Source organism: Papio anubis, chromosome 11 (genome assembly GCF_008728515.1).
Source record: "Papio anubis isolate 15944 chromosome 11, Panubis1.0, whole genome shotgun sequence".
NCBI lineage: Eukaryota > Metazoa > Chordata > Mammalia > Primates > Cercopithecidae > Papio > Papio anubis.
Genome location: NC_044986.1, coordinates 18,385,828 through 18,406,808, shown reverse-complemented (window position 1 = coordinate 18,406,808; position 20,981 = coordinate 18,385,828). Strand labels below are relative to the sequence as shown.

At 39.8% G+C, this 20,981-nt stretch overlaps 2 protein-coding genes across 7 annotated transcripts in view; one reads left to right on the top strand and one right to left on the bottom strand.

Annotated features, from left to right (window-relative positions):
* Positions 1–2,955, bottom strand: part of LOC108580473 (translation initiation factor IF-2-like) — a 228,230-nt gene extending 225,275 nt beyond the window's left edge. For 5 of the 6 annotated variants that reach the window (XM_031652581.1, XM_031652580.1, XM_031652579.1 and 2 more), the window contains exon 1: positions 1,261–2,955. In XM_031652581.1, coding sequence (XP_031508441.1) covers positions 1,480–2,424 — 945 coding nt within the window. In that variant the 5' untranslated portion in view covers positions 2,425–2,955 and the 3' untranslated portion in view covers positions 1,261–1,479. Of the gene's footprint in view, positions 1–1,058 lie in introns of all 6 variants that reach the window. The other variant, XM_031652583.1, reaches the window with a different exon arrangement.
* FAM160B1 (family with sequence similarity 160 member B1) overlaps positions 1,741–20,981 on the top strand; it is a 46,001-nt gene continuing 26,760 nt past the window's right edge. The window contains exons 1-5 of the mRNA XM_003904286.4: positions 1,741–2,113; positions 10,506–10,584; positions 16,109–16,278; positions 18,414–18,518; positions 18,986–19,108. Of these exons, the coding sequence (XP_003904335.1) occupies positions 2,069–2,113; positions 10,506–10,584; positions 16,109–16,278; positions 18,414–18,518; positions 18,986–19,108 (522 nt within the window). The 5' untranslated portion in view covers positions 1,741–2,068. The remainder of the gene's footprint in view (positions 2,114–10,505; positions 10,585–16,108; positions 16,279–18,413; positions 18,519–18,985; positions 19,109–20,981) is intronic.

Below are 20,981 nucleotides of genomic sequence, written 5' to 3'. Positions count from 1 at the left end.
GGAGCACCGCAGGGATATAAACCACAAAAACAGGGGAGAAAAGAAGCCCAGTTAAGATCTCCTTCTTAATTCTTGATTTCTGGCTCTATTATTTTGCTAAATACCACTACTACAACTCAGAACAATTATAAGTGCCTGTGCATCTCTTACTAGGGCTGCGCACTGTTAAAGTGTTTTACATATATTAATTAATTCACACAACCACCTCAGGAGGTAGGTACTGTTCTCCCTTTTTGACATATAGGCAAATAAAAACACAAAGAAGTTAAATAACTTTCCACCGTGGGTGGCAGTGCTGGGACTTAGGCTACCCAGCCCCAGAGCCTGGCCAGTTACCACCACTCTATATGGCAGCCACCTTTTCTACCTTTTCTCTGTTCCATGAATCAATTATAGATATATATAGGTGTGTATGTATATATATGTATATACACATATATATGGGTGTATATATTTGTGTGTGTATAAACGTATGTGTGTATGCATGTATACATATGTGTGTGTGTGTGTGTGTGTTTTGAGACGAAGTTTCACTCTTGTCCAGGCTGGAGTGCAATGGCGCAATCTCAGATCACTGCAACTTCCGCCCCCAGGGTTCAAGGATTCTCCTGCCTCAGCCTCCCAAGTAGCTGGAATTACAAGCATGTAATCCCATTACACCACCACACCCGGCTTTTTTTTTTTTTTTTTTGTATTTTTAATAGAGACAGAGTTTCACCATGTTGTTAGCCAGGCTGGTCTTGAACTCCTGGGCTCAAGTGATCCTCCCGCCTCTGCCTCCCAAAGTGCTGGGATTACAGGCGTGAGCCACCGCGCCTGGGCCAGATATATATTTTCATCACTGGTCATGCAAAACTCACTCCCCACCTCATCTTAACAACTTAATGATCCTTTTGGTAAAATGCCAATACCAGCACAAAACAAATTTCTTCAGGATACAAATACTTTCATAATTTGTATTAACTCAACCTAAACTTTACTAGCCTGAATTGCTTCTTCAAGGCTTCACTAATACACTGTTGGGGAGAATTTTAAGCAACCTCCACCCAAGTGCTTACCTTGTAGCTCTATTTATCCGCCTTAGACATTTATTAGACTCCTTTCAGATTCTTTCCCTCGCTACTGTTTTCCGGTATCATCTGATAACTGAATAGAAAATGCTGTTCTGAATCACTACACCTATCAACCATGTCACAGATAAATTCTACTATATATTATATATAAATATTTTAATGGGCTATTTAGAGCCAGCCGTCTTACCATGTGCTCATGTGGGATTTCCTGTTTCAATGTTGAATAATATATTTTACAGTTAGCAAGTTAATTTCACCTGCAGTCGTTGATTTGTTCAAATTCTGAGCATTTAAATCCATTGCCAATGTTTGCTTAAAGAACACTGTTTCCTTACGAGTCTTCCAAATCGGTCCTTACAGAAAGAACCTCTGAATACTATACGCATATATGGACGGCTGCGCGTCCCTATAAAGTCAGCCTGTTACTTCCACTGGAGAAACAAAACTCTTGAGAACCGCTGAGCTGTAAAAATGTCAGAAAGCCGGTGTCCCATGCGCGCTGAGAAAGCCGGGAGAGGGCGGTGGCTGCCCCCAGGCCGCCTCCTGCCCCGGGCGAGGCCGAGGCCTCACCGCGCCCCCCGCGCCCCGCCCCCGCGGCGTCTAGCGGCCCCGCCGCAGGGCAGGCCTGGCCGGGTCTCCCCGGGCCGCGGCGGCGCCCCCTGCAGGCCGCGGCGGGCAGAGCGGGCGGAAGGAACCTGAGCCGGGCTGCCACCGTGTCCCAACCGGAGCCACCGCCGGAGCTTCCCGGGGCCCCGAGTCCGAGCCGAACGCCCTCCTCGCCGCCTCCGCGTCCCGGCGCCCTCCAGAGCCGCCGCGCCGCCAGCGCACACCTGAAGCGGCCGGGCCAGGCCCTGCCTCGGTCCTCAGCTGGTCCTCCCCGCCCCGCACCGGCCTTCACTCTGGAGCGGCCCCGGCAGCCGCAGCAGGGGCGGCGGCGGCGGATTGAGGAGCTCTCCAGGTCGTCCCGGGAGAGGCTGCTGCAGTCCCGGGACAGGATGTTCTCCAAGTTTACCTCCATCCTGCAGCACGCCGTGGAGGCGGTAAGGCCGCGGGCTGCGGGCGCACGGCAGGCCGGGGATGGCGGCGGCCTACGCTTCCTGGCGGCCTCGGGGACAAGCTGGGCGGCCTCGGTCCGGCCCTTGGCGGCCCTGGCCCCGGGTGGTGTGAGGCCCCAGGCAGGCGCCCTGGGTGGCCGCCGGGTCGTGGGGGCGCCCGGGGCCTCGAGCCTGGCTCTGCGCGGGTCCCCTCCGTCCCTGGCTGCCCCAGGTCGGCGCCCTGCTCTCCTCCAGGAGCCGGGGCGGGGGTGCCGGGGAGGACCCGGCCGCCCGACCCCGCTCGGTGGTCGCCTCATTCCTCTGATGGGGACGGGGGTTCGGGGAGCACCTGGCAGGGTCGCAGGGAGCTGCCCCGGGCTCCCTTAACGTTAACCTTCTCCGGAAAAAAGTGGTCAGCGTTGAGCAAGACAAAAGAAACGAGCAAGCACTGCTTGGGCTTGGGTTCTGTTTTGTTTTGGTTTTGGGGGGGTAGGGGTGAGAAAGGCATGGTCTCGCTGTGGGGCGACCCTGGCGAGGGAGCCGCGGACCAGCCGGGTTGCTGGCTTTTGCTTGCTTGGGCCAGGAGGCCGAACTCAGCTGAACCTTATGGATTGATGTGAAATAGGGGTTTGGAGGGTCCAATCGAGTTTGCTTTAGACAGCTTCCAAGCTCACCGAGCACAGAGACCATCTGTTTCCTTTCTTCTCTAGTTCTCTTCCTGGACACTCTTCGTTTATCCTGCAATTGTACTCTCCTTTGAGGGTTTTAGACACCAGCATAGAGAGACAGTATTCAAGTATCCTAATAGACTAATACGTGAAAAGAAACTAAAAAGAAAATGTCTTGTCACTGTTCTAGTGAGAGTGCTAGTTGCTTTACTTGTTTACTTTATTCTGGGAGAACTGCCCAAATTGAGAAATGCATTCTGTGCAGAAACAATTACTTTGCTAATTTTTAACATGACTTTCTCTTCCTGTGATCATATTATGCGATAGGGCACTTTAAAATGTACATTTTAAAAAATATCAGATACAACAATTTTTTATGGGCAGGCAAAAATAAAATGGAGTTTTTGCCTTCAGTAATAAAAACAAACTCTAGTACAATTGTTATTTAAGTGATACATGGGAAGTGTTGAAAAATTTAGCTCTAGGACAAGCTCTTGGGCAAATGTATCAAACAAGAAAAACAGGGTTTTATGAATGTAGAGCAGTATTACACGGAGGGAAATGACAGTTGTAGACTTCAAGACAACTTTTAGTTTTTTCTTGCTTATGCACACTCTAAAGCACTTTTGTTAAAAGAATGTAACTGCAATTTATTAAAACATTTATATTTTGTTTTCTTTAAAAATACCAATAATCATTTAATTTTATTTATTTATTTTTTATTTATTTATTTTTTTGAGACCGAATCTCATTCTGTCACCCAGGTTGGAGTGCAGTGGTGTGATCTCAGGTGACTGCAACCTCCGCCTCCCGGATTCAAGCGATTCTCCTAGTAGCTGGGATTACAGGCACACACCACACCCGAGGAATTTTTTTTTTTTTTAGTAGAGATGGGGTTTCACCATGTTAGCCAGGCTGCTCTCGAACTCCTGACCTCAAGTGATCGCCTGCCTTGGCCTCCCAAAGTGCTGGGATTACAGGCGTGTGCCACCGCGCCCAGCCCAAATCATTTTATTTTAACATTGAATATGTGAAATACTTGGGAATACTTAATGAGATACTTGGGAATCAAAATTTACTACATTACAGTCAGCTGTCTTATCCGTAGACTCTGCACATGTGATTCAACCAAACTCAGGTAAAAAAATATTCGAGGGGGAAAAAAATTCTGCAGAGTTCCAAAAAGCAAAACTTGAATTTGCCACATTTAAGTACTGCCTTGAATCCATGTGAATGAAGTGATGTGTAGGCATTGTATTAGGTATTAGAAGCAATCTAGAGATGATTTAAAGTATACAGGTATGCATAGGTTATATGAAAGTATTATGCCATTTTAAAACAGGGACTTGAGCACCCTCAGATTTTAGGGGTGGGAAGAGAGGTCCTGGAACTAGTCCCCCACAGATACCGACTGTATTTATATCCTTTACCCATCAGGCTAGTGTTTACAGAAATAAGTACTTAGAAAAAGAAAGACGGCTTTCTTGCTCTCCTAGTAAAGGCTCATTTTTATCCAAAGGCCTGTGTTTTCTTGTCCTCATTATCTTTTTATAATTGTATATATTAGCATCTGCCAAATTATCTGGCTCCTGCTCTGTAATATCCTTAGCCTACTTTGCTGAGGTTAGTGAGAAAAAGTTAGAGTGGCTTGTATTCGCCTAGTCCTGAAATTAATGCATTACATTTAGAAATGTAATGTTTTCATTTCCTTAGACCTAATGTTTTCATTTGTGGCACCACCCATCTTATCTTGATAGGAGGTTAAATCTCATGGAAAATGTTTGGTGTCCTATACTAACCTTTTTTTCCCCCCCTTTTAACATTCCCTCTTGGGAATGAACTCATATGCAATGATGAAAAAGCCATCCTTGTGGTATTTGGATAATTTTTTTTTGTAGCCCAAGATTAGTTTCTAGTTATTCAGTTCTGTTTATTAATTTGCTTGATATTTTCCTCTATGAAGCAAGCTTACCATTCCTCAGTTCATTTCATTAGCTCTTCTGTGTGTTCCTGTTCATTTGTATGACCAATTAGCATTTCCTGATGCATTATTCCAATTAGCATAATTATCAGGATTATACAGAGACAGAAAATACCTGGATGCTGACGTGACCTTTTTTCATTATTTTGTTGGATCAGTCTGTGGAGTAATGCTTTTCCAACCATTTTGGTATGATTACTTTCCAGGTTTCCTTATTCAATTGGTGAGCCTTCAAATGGGTTTTCAATTTTTAATTAACTATTTACTTATTTTTCAAGACAGGGTCTCTGTCACCCAGGCTAGAGTGCAGTGGCATGATCATGGCTCACTGCAGCCTCGACCTCCAGGGCTCTAACAATTCTCCTGTCTCAGTCTCCTGAGTAGCTGGGACTACAGGCCAGCACCACCACACTCAATTTTTAAAAAAATTTTTTGTAGACACTGGGTCTCACAATGTAGACACTGTGCCCAGGTTGGTCTCACATTTTTGGGCTTGAGTGAGCCTCCCACCTCCATCTCCTAAAGTGCCAGGATTATAAGGATGGAGCTATCATACCTGGCCCAAATAGTTTTTTTTAGCGTTGACTGGATTCATTTATCATTTATCATTTTCATATTCATTTATCATTATCATTTATCATATTCATTTAAGTGAGGCTTAAACACAGTGTTTTTCTTATTGTTTAATTAATGGTTTCTCCTCACTCCCTGGTAGCTACTTACAAGGTGAAAACTATGACTAAGATATTTTCCAAAATTAATATTTAAAAATGTGTTATTAAGCTGATAGACTGCATTTTGAGTATGGAAGAGAAGTTCACATCTTCTTGATCAAAAACAAGAACTGTAATGTAACTCCTGCATCCCTTTTTAGAAATGACAGTCTTCTCTCAGTATAGAAATGATTGGCCAGTAAGAGTCTTATGAAATTAATCTGTCCTGTTAGCCAGTTGCCACATGTCACAAGTCTGAATTCAGGCCTTGTAGTTAGTTCCAGGGTTAGATTGGATTGTTTTAACACAGCTTCTTCAAAAGATAGATAAAACACTTTCCATTTAATACAATTTGGCATTTGTTGAGAGCCTAGTCCTCACTAGGGAATGTGCCAAGGGCATGTTCCTCTTAAATTCCAACCAATTCCACCCTTGTGGGCAGATTTATTCCAGAGAGGATAAAGGACAGTGTCAGGGAAGAGTTTTATCATTTTAGCTAATTCCTTTAATGGAAGTCGTCTTTCAGAATGTAAGTGCAATGTTTTCTTTCCAAATTATAGTTAAGAGTTCATGATGATTGTTGAGACTAGCAATTCCTTAAAAATCTCCTGTGCCCTGGAAATTCAAACCACAAATCAAATATATCTCATGTTTTCTTTTTTTTTTTTTTTTTTTTTATATCTCATGTTTTCTTGGCATATTCTTTTCCAACAAGTGATCTCTAGCTTCAGTCCTTCACTCATTCAGCACATGTCTTCTGAGTCACCAGGAAAGCATGGCTCAAAGTGAGGGAAACAAGATGTACTTGGTGTACTTGTGTCCTTGGTCACAATGCTTACAGTCTCATTTGGAAAACAAAACAAATATACAAGTTAGATTATAGAATAAGGAATGCCTAAGAATATGTTCTAACTCATAGAGCCAGAAAGAATCAGGTTCCATTCCTGCCTCTATCCCTTCCTTCTGTACTTGGACGAGTTAGTTGATATGTATACATTTCCATTTCTTCATTATAAAGGGAAATAATTAAACCTATCATAGAATTGTTGTGAAGATTAAAATGAGATAATGTTCATGAAGTGCTTAGTGCAGTGCCTGGCACATAGGAAGTGCTCAGTAAAAGTCAAACCATTATTGTCATTTGGATGATTGGTTTAGCCAGTGAACTCTGTAGGAGAAGGGAGCAAGCATTTAGGATCGGAGTTGTTATAAAAACTCTCTGGGAGGAAGTGAGCAAGACTTTGGAGTGGGAGAGAAGATGGGGAAGGTCATTAGGAAAGTTGGGGGCAGAAAGAAGCATTTAAAAAATCTGGGAGAGGGGCCAGGCATGGTGGCTCATGCCTGTAATGCCAGCACTTTGGGAGGCAGATCACCTGAGGTCAGGAGTTCGAGACCAGCCTGACCAATATGATGAAACCCCAACTTTACTAAAAATACAAAAATTAGCCAGACGTGGTAGCTTGCACCCGTAATCCCAGCTACTCGGGAGGCAGAGACAGGAGAATCGCTTGAATCCAGGAGGCAGAGGTTGCAGTGAGCCGAGATCATGCCATTGCACTCCAGCCAGGGCAATAAGAGCGAAACTCCATCTCAAAAATAAAATAAAATCTGGGAGTGGAATGTTGATGATACATGAGACACAGTAAAAGCAGAGGTGACTTTTAGAACACTAGTTTTCATTTGAATTATCCATCTAGATAGTTTTGTGTGATGGGTGTATTTGGACAGAGTCCAGGCTCCCAGTTAAAGGCAGTATTTCCTTGGTTAAGTCAGTTAACTGATTTTGAGTCTTCAGAGTTTGAGCAAAATAGGTTTATCGTGAGAGTTTAAGACCATACAGTATGTGCAAAATTTGCAGTATTACACCTGGCACATAACTACTCATTAAAAGGCAATGACTTCTGTGTTATTTATGTATTCACTTAATATATATTATCAAATTCTTAACTCTGTGTCATGCCTGAGTTGGAAACCAGAGATTGAGTGATGAAAAAGATGATACAGTCCCAGCCCTCATAGAGCTGACAATCTAGTGGAAGAGATGGATAATTAAACAATGACAAAAGTGGGATATGGGATGAAAGAGAGCAAGCCATCTGGTAAAGAGTATCAAGGCATATATAGGGATTCCATCCTAAGCAGGAAGAGCCTGGCCAGGCTTTGCAGAGAAAGCAAAGTCTGGTTAAGGGTTTCATGTCAATTTGGGGTTGCGATGGTCAATGCATGAATTTTTAAAAATTTAATTATCTGTGTTGTAAAAAAATTGAAATCTCTTGGTACTGATTCACACATCTTTTTTTTTTTAACTCACAGCATCAATGTTTTTATGCAATAATAAAACAGGTGATTTGCACGTTAGAATTAAAGTTTTACATAAATAAGGAAATTTATTCATGTTTGAACAAGATTGTTACTAATCTAAGTTATTAGCAATTTAGAACTGTTTAGCTCTCTAGTTAAATAGGTTTCTTATTTAAATCTAACTCCTGGAGGGAGGTATTCACAAAGTAACACCATCCTGCTTTGAATTTGACTGTAACCTACAACAAAGGTCCTGACACAAACACAGTAAGACATCTCTGCCTAGTGACCGGAGAATACAGTTTCAATTCTCTTGAAATACAGTTAATTCCCACTCCTGAAATAATCTGAAAAAAGGATATTGTAACTCCTCATATAGCCAGGAGGTTGCCTTGGAAAAATTTAACAAATCGTAACATTGACACTTAAGAAACTAGGTACAGTTCCTGAAACAACAAATTTCGTTTGGGTTTGTCCCACTTGTGAATGCACTTAACTATATAAAGGTAGTCTATAGAAGTCAGGTCCAAAACAAATTAGGAAGAGGTTTTATGTATTTTGAGAACATTCTAAAGTGGCTGATTAAAACTTTTTTTAATCTAAAAATTTCAGGAAGATGATACTGTTTTCCCAAGTTGATACTTTGATTCTTAATTTTCTTCCTCATTTTTTCCCTCCATCTCCCATAAGTTTTTCTTCTCACCATGTTCTCCTTGAAGTTAAAGTACTCCCAAAGATTTTAACTCCATTCTTGCAGTCTTTTTTATTTTTTATTTTTTGAAAATAAGGTGAATATTTTATTCTCTTAACACAGTACTATTTACAGTGGACGATATTGATGATTGTTGAAATATTTTCAGGTCTATTTTATTCCATAAATACATTTCATCTTCTTGATTGAAACACTTAAGATGTTTATGACCAATATTTATAATTTGGACAATAGTTCGGAAATTGTTTCGACAGGGTTGCCAGCTCTGAGGTGGATGCTGAGGACACCAAGAAAACAAAATGGTACCAGTAGAAGTGCAAGAATAACATGACCGCTTTTAGGTCATCTGTTTAGATGAAGGCTAGGAAAATGGACTCTGGAGAAGTAAAGAAACAAAAGAAACAAAACTCCGTAGGCAGAGCAGCCCCAAGAGCTACTAGTTGGCTATTTTTCTAGTTATTTATTGATCATATGCTAAACAAGAGATGGATGATTCATGAATTTTCTGGGGAAAAGGGTGAGCCATTCTCAGCCTTGAGTCTTCCTCCCCTTTTTCAACTATATAGGGTATCTTTCAGACATTGCCATGGCATTTGAAGGTTGTCATGGCACTATTGGGAGTGGCTCTTAGCATGCTAATGCATTACAATTAGTGTGTAATGAGCAGTAAGGACAACTGGAGGTCACTTTTGTGACCATCTTGGTTTTGGTGAGTTTTGGCCAGCTTCTTTACCAAATGCTGTTTATCAGCAGGGTCTTTATGACCTGTATCTTGTGATGTTGGACCTGTGACCTCCAATCTCATCCTGTGACTAAGAATGCCTGACCTCCTGGGAATGCAGACCAGCAGGTTTTAGCCTCATTTTACCCAGCTCCTGTTCAAGATGGAGTCGCTCTGGTTCAAAGGCCTCTGACATTAGGACTAGGGGAGCTCTCACTCTCTTTCACTCTTTAAGGAAAAGAAATGTAGAAAGTGTATGCAAATCTTTTTCTATCCATTTAACGCACATTTGAAATACTTGTAGGTTTGCTATGAGATGACTGAGGGGATATAATTTTGGTCATAAAACTTCTGAAGTAAGTTTTAGAGCTAAAATGTTGAGCATTTTTGACTTTGTGGAATTTAAATTGTTAGTATCTTGTTCATGTAGTTATTTTGCTAAAAATATGCACTGCCTATTCCAAGCTTAAAAAAGAAAAGATTTACATCTGTATGTCACTGAATGTAGGGTACAGTTTTAATCTGATTACGAAGTTGACTTTGGTACATGTTTTAGTAGTGATGATGTGTAACTAATTACGTAGCAGCTTTTTACTGTTGTGCATTTCAAAGTCCTAGGTACAAAGATTCCTGGCTATTAGTAATTTCGTTTTACTGATATGTCAGTATTAGAATATTGGGCATTTTCATTTAATTTTTCATTTAACATACCTTTGAAACCTCCTTTTTTTTTGAGGTGGAGTCTTGTTCTGTCACCCAGGCTGGAATGCAGTGGCGCAATCTTGGCTCATTGCAACCTCCACTCCACCTCCCAGGTTCAGGGGATTCTCCTGTCTCAGCCTTCCCAGTAGCTGGGACTACAGATGCATGGCACCATGCCTGGCTAATTGTTGTATTTTTAGTAGAGACAGGGTTTCACCATGTTGCCAGGCTGGCCTTGAACTCCTGACCTCAAGTGATTCACCTACCTCGGCCTCCCAGAGTTTTGGGATTACAGGTGTGAGCCACTGCCCCCAGCCTGAAACCTACTTTTAAACAAGTGTCAGGGGAGGGTAAAAAAAAGCCCAATACTGTAGTTTAATAATAATGTTGATAATTATGTTTTTCCTCTTTCTTGATAACTCATTTTTACTTTCTTGGATTCGACTTATTTTGTTTCTGTTTGATGTCTGACATATAAAAACAAAGTTCACCCCTTATTTTTATGCTACCATTGCATCATAATACATAAATATAGAGTCGTAAGTTATGGGAAAGTTTCAATGCCGTTTTCTTAATTGTTGTGGTCTTTTGTTTGCATAGCTTGCACCTTCTCTTCCTTTACAAGAAGATTTTGTTTATCACTGGAAGGCAATTACCCATTACTACATAGAGACTTCAGGTAAGGAACAGTGCTGATATTAACTGAAAATTTGTGAAAGTTAAACAGAAAATTTGTAAAATATTAAAATATTTTTAAATAAGTCTTCAAATTTATTTTATATCTAAGTTTATAGACAATCTTATCTTTAATTTGTCTTTAAGATTCAGTCACTCATTTAAAAATGTATCTGTTGAGCACCTACTACTATGTGTCAGGCATCGTTGAGGCACTGAGGGATAGAACAGTCAAACAGGCAACACTGCTGTCCTCACAGAGCTTATGTATTGATTGGGAGGAGGCAGACAGTATATAGACAAATACATATAGTGTGTCAGATGATAAGCGTCAAGGGCAAATGAAGCAGGCTAAAGGGTTATAGGGGTACGTTTGGGTGGTGGGAGTGGACAGTTGGCTATTTTAGGTTAGAGAAAGCCTCATTGCCCAATATGACTTGTGAGCTGAAATCTAAAGGAGAAAGGAACTGAGCCTGCTAGATATCTGGGGGAAGGGTGTCTCGGGAATGACACCTAATTCACAAACCCTCAGGCCAGAGCATATGGCATACTTGGCATATCCCAGGAACTTTAAGGAAGCCGGTGTGGATAGAGCAGACTGAAGGAGGAAAGTGGCAGGAGATGAAAGAAGACAGAGGTGGGGGTTTGGAGGCTTGTCGCATATTCCCCCAGGGCCTTGTGAGCCACTGTAAGGGTTTGACTTTTACTGTGAGAACTCTTGGAGGGTTTTGAGTAGAGCTGAAATGTAATCTGTTTGATTACCTTGACTTCTGTGAAAAAACTTAGATTGACAGGATTCAGGGATAAAGCTGGTAAAACAGGGTACTGTCACAGCAGTCTCAACGAGAGACAATAATGGCTTAGCCCAGGGTGGAGGTGCTAAGGAGATTGCATTCTGGATACATTTTAAAGGAAGATTTGTTGATGGATTGGATATTGGGGATAAGGGAATAAGAGTCAAAGATAACTCCAAAGTTTTGGGCTTAAGAAGCTAGAAAAGTAGAGTGCCACTTACTGAGAACAGGGAGACTGCAGGAGGAGCAGGTTTGTGAGCACATTTTGTATGTGTTGAGTGTGAGATACCCATCATACGTCTGCTTGGATACGTCAGGTAGACAACTGGCAACAGGAATCTGGACTTAAGACATGAAATTGAGAGTTATTAACATGTAAGTAGGACTTCAAGCCCTGTGACTGGATGAGATTATCTAGGGAGGAAAGATAGATGGAGGAGAGAAGGCGTCCAAAAATGAACTCTTGGACCCAGTGTTTAGAGGTTGGGAAGATGAGAACAGTAGTGAAGGAAGCTGCTTTTGCCGGTAAGGAAGAAGACAGCCAATAGCAAATGGTGTCCTCAGCAGCCTAGAAGAGGAAGGAAGGATTAATTGTGTCAAATGATGCTGATGTCGGGTTAATGAAGACTAAGAATGGATCATTGGATTTAGCTACAAGAAGCACATTAGTTTTCTTGATAAGAGCCACTTTAATGGCAGGGAGGAGAGAGAAGGCCTGATTGGAGTAGGTTTAAGAGAAAATGGGTGGAACTGGCTGGGCGCGATGGCTCACGCCTGTAATCACAACACTTTGGGAGGCTGAGATGGGCGGATTGCTTGAGGCCAAGAGTTCAAGACCAGCCTGGCCAAGATGGTAAAACCCCGACTCTACAAAAAAACACAAAAATTAGCCAGGTATGGTGGTGCACACCTGTAATCCCAGCTACTCGGGAGGCTGAGGCAGGAGAATTGCTTGAACCCAGGAGGTGGAGGTTGCAGTGAGTGGAGATGGCACCACTGCACTTTAGCCTGGGTGACAGAGGAAGACTGGCTCAAAAAAAAGAGAAAATGGGTGGAAAAGATGTATAGACAATGTGTGTAGACTGCTCTCATGGGGCATATTAGTGTAAACGGGGCTGAGAAGGAGATACGGCAGCAGGAAAGGGTTTTTAAATTCTTTAAAAAGACATAAGATATTGCAGTTTTATTTGATGGGAGCAATCTAGTAGAGAAAAGGGTAGATACAAGAGTAAGATGAGAGCATTTCTTTTTCTTTTCTTTTTTTTTTTGTTTTTTTGTTTGTTTTTGTTTTTTGTTTTGTTTTGTTTTTTGAGACAGACTTACTCTGGCTCCATCTTGCCTCACAACAACCTCCACTTCCCAGGTTCAAGCGATTCTTGTGACTCAGCCTCCCAAGAGCTGGGATTACAGGTGCCCACCACCACACCTGGCTAATTTTTGTATTTTTATATAGAGACAGTGTTTCGCCATGTTGGCCAGACTGGTCTCAAACTCCTGTCCTCAGGTGATACACCTGCCTTGGCCTCCCAGAGTACTGGGATTGCAGGCATGAGCCACCATATCCAGCCAGATGAGATCATTTCTGTGCAATATCCTTAAGTAGGCAAGGGAGGAAGGGATCTTGTGTAAAAGTAGACGCTTGGCCTTAAATAGGCGTGAGTACAGTTCATCCATCAAAATAAGGTAGAAAGCAGAACAAGGGTATAAATGCAGGAAACAGGTAGATATGGTGTACAGAGTCTTTGGAAGTTATCTTCTGGTTGCATCTGTTTTAGATGCAAGTAATAGGAAGTAATTAGGAAGGATGAAAATAGGAAGGATGTTGTCAGTAAATAGGAAGGATGGACAGTGAATATGGGGAATGAGAATAGATTAGGTCAAGGGTTGCCAAACTATTCCATAAAAGGCCAGATAGGCTTTGTGGGCCATACAGTCTCTGTTGCAGTTCTTAAGCTCTGCTGTTAAAGAATGAGCCTTCGGGCCAGGCACGGTGGCTCATGCCTGTAATCCCAGCACTTTGGGAGGCCGAGGCAAGCGGATCACGAGGTCAGGAGATCGAGACCATCCTGGCTAACATGGTGAAACCCCATATCTACTAAAAATACAAAAATTAGCTAGGCGTGGTGGCATGCACCTGTAGTCCCAGCTACTCGGGAGGCTGAGGCAGGAGAATCGCTTGAACCCAGGAGGTGGAGGCTGCAGTGAGCCGAGATCACGTCGCTGCACTCCAGCTTGATGACAGAGTGAGACTGTCTCAAAAGAAAAAAAAAAAAAAGGAGCTTTCCTTTGTTCCAATGCACCTTTATGTACAAAAACTGATGGCAGGGCTGGATTTGGCCCATAGACCAAAATTTGGCGACAGAATGAAATAGGGACATTGCTACCTAGCACTACAGGATCCCCTGAGGAGTATACAGGTAAACACCGGTGGATATGCAGATTGGATGCATGTCATTTAACTAAAAGGAAACATGAGAAAATGAGAATAGTTCATTTGGCAAGCTGACAGGATTATACGTGATTTGTTAAAAGAAAAAAATCCTTTATATTTGTGCAGTAAGTAAAAATCAGACAAAAAAAATATACATATGTAATTTCTAACTTCATTTAGATGTTTAGCCAGCAGATCTACAGAAATGTTTCTTGAGAGGAGCTGCCTTTTCAAAGGACTGCTCTTAGCCCTTATAATTTTTTTCCTGCTTCCATGGCTTTGAGAAAATGCATAAGTTCTTGCTTTAAAAGATTTTTTGCAATCTAGTAGCAGAAATAAGTATGTACATTGCAATAAAATATGGAACAAATAACATTTCAGGTGGAAAAAAGCATATGCAAAGGCACAATGCCATTTATAGTTCAGGAATGATGAGAATCGGTGGCTGAAACTAGATCTTGTCTTATAGGGAGCTAAGATTTTAATCCTGTCAAGTTCAATTTACAATTAATTTAGTTCTCAATTTAAAAAGTATTTTTGGTCATTTTTTTGCCATAAGTAATTGTAATTAAACCGTGCTTGAACATTCATTCTTTCCTGGAGTGTTTGTGTATATAAAGGCTACAATTATGGGGAAAACACATTTTTGAAAAATAAATTATAAGTAAACTTATAAATCATCCTTTACTAGCGCTAGGCTACTCATTTTAGAATATGAAATGAGACGTAACATTTCTTGAATTCTTACTCTGTGCTAAGGACTGGGCTTTATTATTTCATTGAAATCATATAATAGTACTCACTAGTGTTTATTAGTTCCATTTTATAGGTGTTGGTGACTGATGCTTACATAAGTTGCACCAGTTCATCCACCTGAAAGTGACAGAGCCAAGATTTGAATCCAAGTTGTCTAACTCCAGGACCCATTCTTCTAACAACTGTCCCATACCATATCAAACTTGATACATATGTCCTCCTGAAAACAAAGGTGACCCTTCTCTATCCATTGTTTTCTCCATAAGGCTTAGCTATGGTTTTCTCTCTGTGCTAGTATACAGACAAAGCAACATATCAGTACACAGCATACCAGAATTGTGGTGTTCAAACTATAGAAGTACAAAGTAAATGAAAATAGAGACATAAGTAAATAATTTGGCATTTCCTAATGTATTTTGTATTTAAATGTTCTATAAAACTTCACATTTTTAAGAGTAGTTTAACCTTAGTATAATAAGGATAGGTTGATAAAACCATGTGATGTTTGAGTCTAACTGTGATATGTTAAAAAAAATAGCACTAAATTTTTATTTTTTTATAAGAAATCAGTAATATTTAATAAAAATTCTCCAGAGAAGCAACTTTGAAAAACAGATTTTGGAAAACAGTCATCTGTTAATGAGAGATGTCAATAATTTTAATAGTGGGTTTTCCTTTTGCCTTCTCATTTTAACAGAAGAAAATGAATTAGGGGCATTGACAGGCTTCCCAATCCTACAAAGTAATGTAGTAGCAATACAAAACAGAATCCGTCTTCTTCATATATCCCAGGTTATTTGCCTTAATGTTCAAGGCCAACCTATTTCTATTTAAAGAAACTTAAAGTTCAGATCTTCTGAACTGGCTAAGTGAAAAAAATATTTTAATTACAAGTACACATAGAACATTTTGATATGACGTGTATTTTTCCTGGTCATGTTCCCATTTTCCCATATAAATAACTCTTATTTCTGAATTACTATGGATAGATGAATGTTAGCTTACGGAATATATTTCAGATTTTTTTTTTTTTTTTTTTTTTGAGATGGAGTCTCACTCTATCACCCAGGCTGGAGTGCAATGGTACGATCTCTGCTCACTGCAACCTCCGCCTCCCTGGTTCAAGCGATCCTCCTGCCTCAGCCTCCTGAGTAGCCGGAATCACAGGTGCCCGCCACCACGCCTGGCTAAATTTTTTGTGTTTTTAGTAGAGACAAGGTTTCACTGTGTTGGCCAGGCTGGTCTTGGATTCCTGACCTCAGGTGATCCACCTGCCTCGGCCTCCCAAAGTGCTAGAATTACAGGCGTGAACCACTGTGCCTGGCCATATTTCAGAATATTGATTCAGTTTTGGGGTAAGAATATGACAAAATGCATCATCTAAATTCTAGCAGAGATAATCATACTATGTTTATAAACCTCACTTAAGTGTGTAGTTCAGATTTTTCTCAGTTTGAATAGGAAAAGGGAAAGACAGAGAGTATTTTAGGTGCAAATATGCAGTTTAAAAATGTTTAAATATTTGATGAGTGTTTTTTGTTGTTTAGATGATAAAGCCCCAGTGACCGATACAAATATTCCATCGCATCTGGAACAGATGTTAGATATACTGGTTCAAGAAGAAAATGAACGGGAATCTGGAGAGACGGGGCCATGTATGGAATATTTGCTCCATCACAAAATCTTGGAAACATTATACACCTTGGGGAAAGCTGATGTAAGTTCCTAATCCACACCATGTTTTTGGGCGTGTAGTACATGCCTTAATGTCTTATGAATAAAGAAACTGCCAAATACTTGATTTAAAAGGTGCGTATTGAACATGGCAGGATTCAAGTTAAGATTGTGGAAAAAAGAAAATTATGTAGCCTATACACATATGTCCATAGAGATAGAAAGATTCCAAACACTCTAGACAGCAACTAGTACTTGGCTGCTTAGAATTCCAATATAAACATTTATGAAAATAAACTCAAGTACATGAGCTCAGAATAAAAAAAGAGAGAAGGAAGTCAGTTAAAATAGGATTGAAAAAATAGGAATTATTTGTCATAGTCCTGGAAGAGAATGTCACTGATTATTTTGACACTAACTAAACTGTTGAGTGGAGCCAATTTATATTTTTTAGGTCTGATGAATATTGAAAAATCTTTACAAAGCTGAAATTATGATATCAATAATATTTTATATCGCAAAGCCTTCAAATTAGTTATAGAGACAAGTTTTCCAGCCGTGTGGCCGAGTGAGGGAACGGAAGAGCCTTGAGTTCAGATTAGGAGGCCAGGCTTCCAGTCCTGACTTCATTATTCACGCACTGTGACCATCATAAGTCTCTTTGGTTAATCTTCCTCCTCTTTAAAATCCAAAAAGTGATTGTTGAGGGGCCTCCCCAGCCCTAAAAGTCTATCGTTCTGTGAATTTCTATGATATATGTGAAAAAAAATTAGGTTAAAACAAAAGAAACCTACAGACACACTTTCATGACAAAGAGAGTTATGAATAGTAGCATACAAGACAATTTCCTTTTGTCTGTAATACTCTAATTTACTTTTAAGTTAAATTCACTCAATTTATGTTTTCTGGGCAACACACCTGCTGCCTAATATTCTGGAACTCATTCTCCTTCTCCTTCTTTTTCCTGTCCTTTGGAGAGAAGGATTGTTAATAATAAATTGATTAACTGATTTTTGAGCAAAAGTTAGTAATTGTACTTTAGTAAATTTATTTTAATACAGGTGGTTGTAAATATAATTTAGTGGTTTATCTAAATAATGTAAAGTATTTGCTTGCTTAAAAATATTGTGCATGAGATTATAGTTTATACTATTTCCAGATAGCATGTCTATGATGATGCTTTGGAAATACTCGTTTTGTAACTGTATTTGAAATGTGAAGCAGTATAAGCAGCTTAATTAAGGAACATAAGCTTGTTAATTCATACTCTCTTAATCTGCAGTGTGAGTGATCATTGGGTTTACCTATTTTTCAGCAAATACTTAAAACAACTGGCATGTTATAAAAACTAATTTATTAAACATTCTTTGCCTATTATAATGTAAATAATTTGGTTGATTTATATTATGATTATAATAGGCAAAGAATACTTACAATTGACCCTTGAACAACATGGGTTTGAACTTGTAGGTCCACATATAGGCAGATTTTTTTTCACCCAAACATGGATGGAAAATACAGTATTTCCAGGATGCAAAACCTGCCTATGCAGAGGGCTGAATTTTCACATATGTGGGTTCCACAGGGCTGACTATCGGAACTGAGTAAGTGCAGATTTGGATATAACCGTGTATACTGAGGAACGGCTCTAATTTAAAATGATGTTAGGATAAAATCACAACCGTTTACACCACAGGTTTCCTTTTATTTACATGTGTGTTAGGAGGCTTTATTTACTCCTACATATATATGATGGAAAGTTGTTGATGACCTGTCTGTCATTAGTCTAAGTAACAAGATTTTGCCTTTGTTCCGGCAGGGAGTTAACTATTACAGTTTCGTGTTACCCCAGCATTTAGAATATAAACAGGTTGACATTGACTGCACCAAACTCTAATCTCAACAACAGATTATCACCATGCTGTTTGTAACTACGTTTGTAACTACGGCCTATGGTCTCACATGCTATATTATGGTCTCAGATATATAATATTATTTCTGGAATACCCATCATTAATATTTGATTGAAAATTTTATTCTGACAGTTATTAACTGGCCAGTTGCATTATCTTTTCAAGGTGGACTACATTCATATACACTGCCTCTCTGATTTTTGCAGCTTTTCAGTTTGCATTGTCTGATCTTTTCCTGTTGGCTTTCCTTTTTTCCTCTACCCAGTGTCCTCCGGGAATGAAACAGCAGGTTTTGATTTTCTATACGAAACTTCTGGGAAGAATCCGGCAGCCACTACTTCCACACATTAACGTGCACAGGCCGGTGCAGGTATGTTGTTCCCCTTACATAAAATTATTTGGTTTGATTTCTTTTAATGTTGAAACAATTTTACATTATTTTTCTGAGAGTAAAAATAATGAAATTATTCCAAAATTAACATGCAAATTAGCAAATACTTGAGCTTTCTTTATGCATCACATTAAGTGTACTTACAGTCTTTCTAATTCTCTTTTAAAATTTTATACATGAATTTCCCTTGGATTTTACTTCCGTGACATCTAAAGGAAAATTTATTATATAACTCGTTAATTATTTACAGTAGTGAACTTGAAAAATTTACCACTAATAAGTTTATTTTTATATAGATAATTATAAATATCATTAGTGTTCTGATTAATGCAGGGTATTTGCATCATATGAAAATTTTAAATATCCTTAAGGTAAATGAATGATTATTTTACAAATTTGTAAAAAGTAACCTAAGTTTAAAAAGTTAAAAACAATTGTTTTCACAGAAATTAATTAGACTCTGTGGTGAAGTCCTAGCAACACCAACAGAAAATGAAGAGATTCAGTTTCTTTGCATTGTGTGTGCGAAGCTGAAACAGGACCCCTACCTGGTTAACTTTTTCCTAGAGGTATGATACACTTCTTATCAACCTTCAAACTATAGTTACATTAAGATCATTATGAAAATTGAATTCTGTGAATAATATTAGAAGGAGCTCTATTTTGCAGATTATCAGCTTGTTTTACTTCCCAGAATTATTTTTCCTTTAAGATCACTATTTTATTCTCCTGGGAAAAAAAGAATTTCAAAGAATGCAGTTGAGCCAGAGATACGAGGTGGTGCAGGGACTGGACAGATACAAAGTCATGGCTTAAAAGAGGTCAACTTGAAGATTGAATCAGAGATAGACAAGTTGCAAAAGTTGATATGCTATCATATTTTCAGCCAAGCTTGCCCTAGTATGTAGCATGGGAAATCTGGCCTGGGATAAGGATGGCATGTGCAGATTTGGACGAGATGGAAAAAAGCACGAGTTATCTCTCCAACCTCATAGCAGTTGGGATTGCTGTAGTATTTCGTACTGTTTTCATAGCCATAATCACCAAATCATAGTTTATTTAAATTAAGTGATATTTTGGATTTCACTTCCAGATTTAAAGTAAAAAATATATTTTTGTACTTTTTGCTTTCATTCACTTTTTTTTTTCAGCAGTGAAGTCATTTTGGAATATTTTAGAAGAAATGATTATGTTGTTTTTGTCTTTTTACCTTTTTGTAATTTTTTTTTTTTTTTTTTTGAGTCAGAGTCTTGTTTTGTAACCCAGGCTGGATGTGGGGGTGTGACCGTGGCTCACTGCAGCCTTAACCTTACTGGTTCAAGTGATCCTCCCACCTCAGCCTGCCAAGTAGCTGGGACTACGGGTGCGCACCACCACACCTGGCTAATTTTTAAAAATTTTTTTGTAGAGACAGGGTCTCCCTGTGTTGTCCAGGCTGGTCCAGAACTCCTGAGCTCAAGCGATCCTCCTTCCTCGGCCCCCCAAAGTGCTGGTATTATAGGCATGAGCCACCACACCTGGCCTTCTTTTCAGTTTTTTAAAAAATATTTTTCTGGCCAGGTGTGGCGGCTCACACCTATAATCCCAGCATTTTGGGAGGCTGGGGCACGTGGATCAGTTGAGGTCAGGAGTTCGAGATCAGCCTGACCAACATGGTGAAATACCATCTCTACTAAAAATACAAACCTTAGCCGGGCGTGGTAGTGCACGCCTGGAATCTCAGTTATTTGAGAGGCTGAGGCAGGAAAATCGGTTGAACCTGGGAGGTGGAGGTTGCAGTAAGCCCAGATTGCAACACTGCACTCCAGCCTGGGCAACAGTGTGAGACTCTGTCTCAAATAAATAAAAAATATATAAATAAATTTTTCTTTCTTTTCCTTTTTTTGGATTAAGATATGTTACATATAATAGAATTCACTTTTTTTGGTCTACTTTCTGTGAACTTGATGAACACGGTTGTGTGACTACTACCACAATCAAGATGTGCAGCAGTTCTGTCACACTACCCCATGATCCTTTGTAGTCATCCCTCTTCCACCCCTACGCCCTAGCAGTCACTGGTCTATTTTCCATCCCAGTAGTTTTCTCTTTCCCAAAAAGTCATAGCCATGTAATTAGCCTTTTGATTCTGGCTTTTTAAAGTTAGCTTATTGCATTTGAGATTCATCCATGATTTTGTTCCTTTATGTTGTTGAGTAGTATACCATTGTATGGATGTACCACAGTTGTTTACACATACACCAGTGAGGGACTTTTGGGTTGTTTCTAGTTTTTTACAGTTGTGAATAAAACCACTAAGAACATCACACGCAGATTTTTGCGTGGATTTAGGTTTTCATGTCACTTGGATAAATACCTAGGGTAGGATCACTGGATCATATGGTAAGTGTATATTTATTTTCATGCGAAAATGCCAAACTGTTTTGCAAGTGGCTTTGTCAT